The sequence below is a fragment of the Mirounga angustirostris genome, unplaced genomic scaffold, assembly GCF_029215605.1.
Source record: "Mirounga angustirostris isolate CCGP_5_RB_7025 unplaced genomic scaffold, mMirAng1.0.hap1 SCAF_1, whole genome shotgun sequence".
NCBI classification, from domain to species: Eukaryota; Metazoa; Chordata; class Mammalia; order Carnivora; family Phocidae; genus Mirounga; species Mirounga angustirostris.
In genome coordinates, this window is record NW_026991709.1 from 121,178,785 (window position 1) to 121,182,781 (window position 3,997).

At 39.6% G+C, this 3,997-nt stretch overlaps 1 protein-coding gene across 1 annotated transcript; it reads left to right on the forward strand.

Annotated features, from left to right (window-relative positions):
* Positions 1-1,885: 1,885 nt before the first annotated feature.
* On the forward strand, positions 1,886-2,357 carry LOC135362254 (10 kDa heat shock protein, mitochondrial-like). Its single transcript, XM_064575892.1, has one exon. The coding sequence runs from the start codon at positions 1,963-1,965 to the stop codon at positions 2,320-2,322; it is 360 nt and encodes a 119-aa protein (XP_064431962.1). The 5' UTR covers positions 1,886-1,962; the 3' UTR covers positions 2,323-2,357.
* The last annotated feature ends 1,640 nt before the right edge of the window (positions 2,358-3,997 follow it).

A 3,997-nucleotide genomic window follows, 5' to 3' on the forward strand; every position in this document is an offset into this window, starting at 1 on the left:
GGCTATCAGATTGGATTAAAAAACAAGACCCATTGATATGCTGTCTGCAAGAGACTCATTTTTGACCCAAAGACACCTCCAGATTGAAAAGTGAGGGGGTGGAAAACTATTTACCATGCTAATGGACATCAAAAGAAAGCTGGGGTGGCAATCCTTATATCAGACAAATTAGATTTTAAACAAAAGACTGTAATAAGAGATGAGGAAGGGCACTATAGCATACTTAAAGGGTCCATCCAACAAGAAGATCTAAAAATTGTAAATATCTATGCCCCAACTCCTAGCCAATTATATACGCCAATTAATAGCAAAATCAAAGAAACACATTGACAACAATACAATAATGGTAGGGGATTTTAACAGTCCCCTCACTGAAATGGACAGATCATCTAAGCAAGAGGAAAGTCAGAAAGAACTCAAATACATGGAGGCTAAAGAGCATCCTACAAAAGAATGAATGGATCAAGCAGGAAATTAAAGAAGAATTTAAAAAATTCATGGAAACCAATGAAAATGAAAACACAACTCTTCAAAATCTTTGGGATGCAGCAAAGGCAGTCCTAAGAGGAAAGGATATAGCAATACAAGCCTTTCTCAAGAAACAAGAAAGGTCTCAAGTACACAACCTAACCCTACACCTAAAGGAGCTAGAGAAAGAACAGCAAATAAAGCCTAAACCCAGCAGGAGAAGAGAAATAATAAAGATCAGAGCAGAAATCAATGAAATAGAAACCAAAAGAACAGTAGAACAGATCAACGAAACTAGGAGCTGGTTCTTTGAAAGAATTAACAAGATTGATAAACCTCTGGCCAGACTTATCAAAAAGAAAAGAGAAAGGACCCAAATCAACAAAATCATGAATGAAAGAGGAGAGATCACAACCAACACCAAAGAAATACAAACAATTCTAAGAACATATTATGAGCAACTCTATGCCAGCAAATTAGATAACCTGGAAGAAATGGATGCATTCCTAGAGATGTATCAACTACCAAAAATGATCCAGGAAGAAATAGAAAACCTGAACAGACCTATAACCACTAAGGAAATTGAAGCAGTCATCAAAAATCTCCCAACAAACAAAAGCCCAGGGCCAGATGGCTTCCCAGAGGAATTCTACCAAACATTTAAAGAAGAATTAATACCTATTCTTCTGAAACTGTTCCAAAAAATAGAAATGGAAGGAAAACTTCCAAACTCGTTTTATGAGGCCAGCATTATCTTGATCCCCAAACCAGACAAAGACCCCATCAAAAAGGAGAATTACAGACCAATATCCCTGATGAACATGGATGCAAAAATTCTCACCAAAATACTAGCCAATAGGATCCAACAGTACATTAAAAGGATTATTCACCATGACCAAGTGGGATTTATCCCTGGGCTGCAAGGTTGGTTCAACATCCACAAATCAATCAACGTGATACAATACATTAATAAAAGAAGAAGAACCATAGGATCCTCTCAATAGATGCAGAAAAAGCATTTGACAAAGTATAGCATCCTTTCTTGATCAAAACTCTTCAGAGTATAGGGATAGAGGGTACATACCTCAATATCATAAAAGCCATATATGAAAAACCTACAGCGAATATCATTCTCAATGGGGAAAAACTGAGAGCTTCCCCCTAAGGTCAGGAACGCAGCAGGGATGTCCAGTATCACCACTGCTATTCAACATAGTATTAGAAGTCCTAGGCACAGCAATCAGACAACAAAAAGAAATAAAAGGAATCCAAATCGGCAAAGAAGTCAAACTCTCACTCTTTGCAGATGATATGATACTTTATGTGGAAAACCCAAAAGACTCCACCCCAAAACTGCTAGAACTCATACAGGAATTCAGTAAAGTGGCAGGATATAAAATCAATGCACAGACACGTGGCCCGAGGGTCGTACTGCGGGTCTCCTTGCAGAGGCAGCAGCTCCAGAGCAGAGTACGAACTGCAGCGGTCGGCGTCATGGCAGGGCAGGCATTTAGAAAGTTTCTTCCCCTCTTTGACCGAGTTTTAGTTGAAAGGAGCGCAGCTGAAACTGTCACCAAAGGAGGTATTATGCTTCCAGAAAAATCTCAAGGAAAAGTGTTGCAAGCAACAGTAGTAGCTGTTGGATCGGGCTCTAAAGGAAAGGGTGGAGAGATTCGACCAGTTAGTGTGAAAGTTGGAGATAAAGTTCTTCTCCCAGAATATGGAGGCACCAAAGTAGTTCTAGATGACAAGGATTATTTCTTATTTAGAGATGGTGACATTCTCGGAATATGTGGACTGAAATCATTATTAAAATGGCATGAAGTGAAGCTACCCATTCCAGTGAAGTTGTGAAATCTTTCATCATGTAAATAATTTTCATGTCTCTCTTTTATAAAAAACTAATGGTATCCAAACTAAAAAAAAAAAAAAAATCAATGCACAGAAATCAGTGGCATTCCTATACACCAACAACAAGACAGAAGAAAGAGAAAGTAAGGAGTCGATCCCATTTACAATTGTGCCCAAAACCATAAGATACCTAGGAATAAATCTAACCAAAGAGGCAAAGGATCTGTACTCAGAAAACTATAAAATACTCATGAAAGAAATTGAGGAAGACACAAAGAAATGGAAAAACGTTCCATGCTCATGGATTGGAAGAACAAATACCGTGAAGATGTCAATGCTACCTAGAGCAATCTACACATTCAATGCAATCCCCATCAAAATACCATCCACTTTTTTCAAAGAAATGGAACAAATAATCCTAAAATTTGTATGGAACCAGAAAAGACCCCGCATAGCCAGAGGAATGTTGAAAAAGAAAAGCAAAGCTGGCAGCATCACAATTCCGGACTTCCAGCTCTATTACAAAGCTGTCATCATCAAGACAGTATGGTACTGGCACAAAAACAGACACATAGATCAATGGAACAGAATAGAGAGCCCAGAAATGGACCTTCAACTCTATGGTCAACTCATCTTCGACAAAGCAGGAAAGAATGTCCAATGGAAAAAAGACAGTCTCTTCAACAAATGGTGTTGGGAAAATTGGACAGCCACATGCAGAAGAATGGAACTGGACCATTTCCTTACACCACACACAAAAATAGACTCAAAATGGATGAAAGACCTAAATGTGAGACAGGAGTCCATCAAAATCCTAAAGGAGAACACAGGCAGCAACTTCTTCGACTCAGCTGCAACAACTGCTTCCTAGAAACATTGCCAAAGGCAAGGGAAGCAAGGGCAAAAATGAACTATTGGAGGGCGCCTGGGTGGCTCAGTTGGTTAAGCGACTGCCTTCGGCTCAGGTCATGATCCTGGAGTCCCTGGATCGAGTCCTGCATCAGGCTCCCTGCTCGGCAGGGAGCCTGCTTCTGCCTCTGACCCTCCCCCCTCTCATGTGCTCTCTCTCTCTCATTCTCTCTGTCTCAAATAAATAAATAAATAAAAATCTTTAAAAAAAAAAAAGAATTTAAAAAATGAACTATTGGAACTTCATCAAGATCAAAAGCTTTTGCACAGCAAAGGAAAGTCAACAAAACCAAAAGAGAACCGACAGAATGGGAGAAGATATTTGCAAATGACATATCAGATAAAGGGCTAGTATCCAAAATCTGTAAAGAACTTATCAAACTCAACACCCAACGAACAAAGAATCCAATCAAGAAATGGGCAGAACACATGAACAGACATTTGTCCAAAGAAGACATCCAAATTGCCAACAGACACATGAAAAAGTGCTCAACATCGCTCAGCATCAGGGAAATCCAAATCAAAACCTCAGTGAGATACCACCTCACACCAATCAGAATGGCTAAAATTAATAAGTCAGGAAATGACAGGTGTTGGCGGGGATGCGGAGAAAGGGGAACCCTCCCACACTGTTGGTGGGAATGCAAGCTGGTGCAATCACTCTGGAAAACAGTATGGAGGTTCCTCAAAAAGTTGAAAATAGAGCTACCATACGATCCAGCAATTGTACTACTGGGTATTTACCCCAAAGATACAAATGTAGGGACCC

Excerpts from the sequence above, each read along its gene's own strand:
- LOC135362254 (XM_064575892.1), top strand. The coding sequence starts at position 1,963 with ATGGCAGGGCAGGCATTTAGAAAGTTTCTTCCCCTCTTTGACCGAGTT.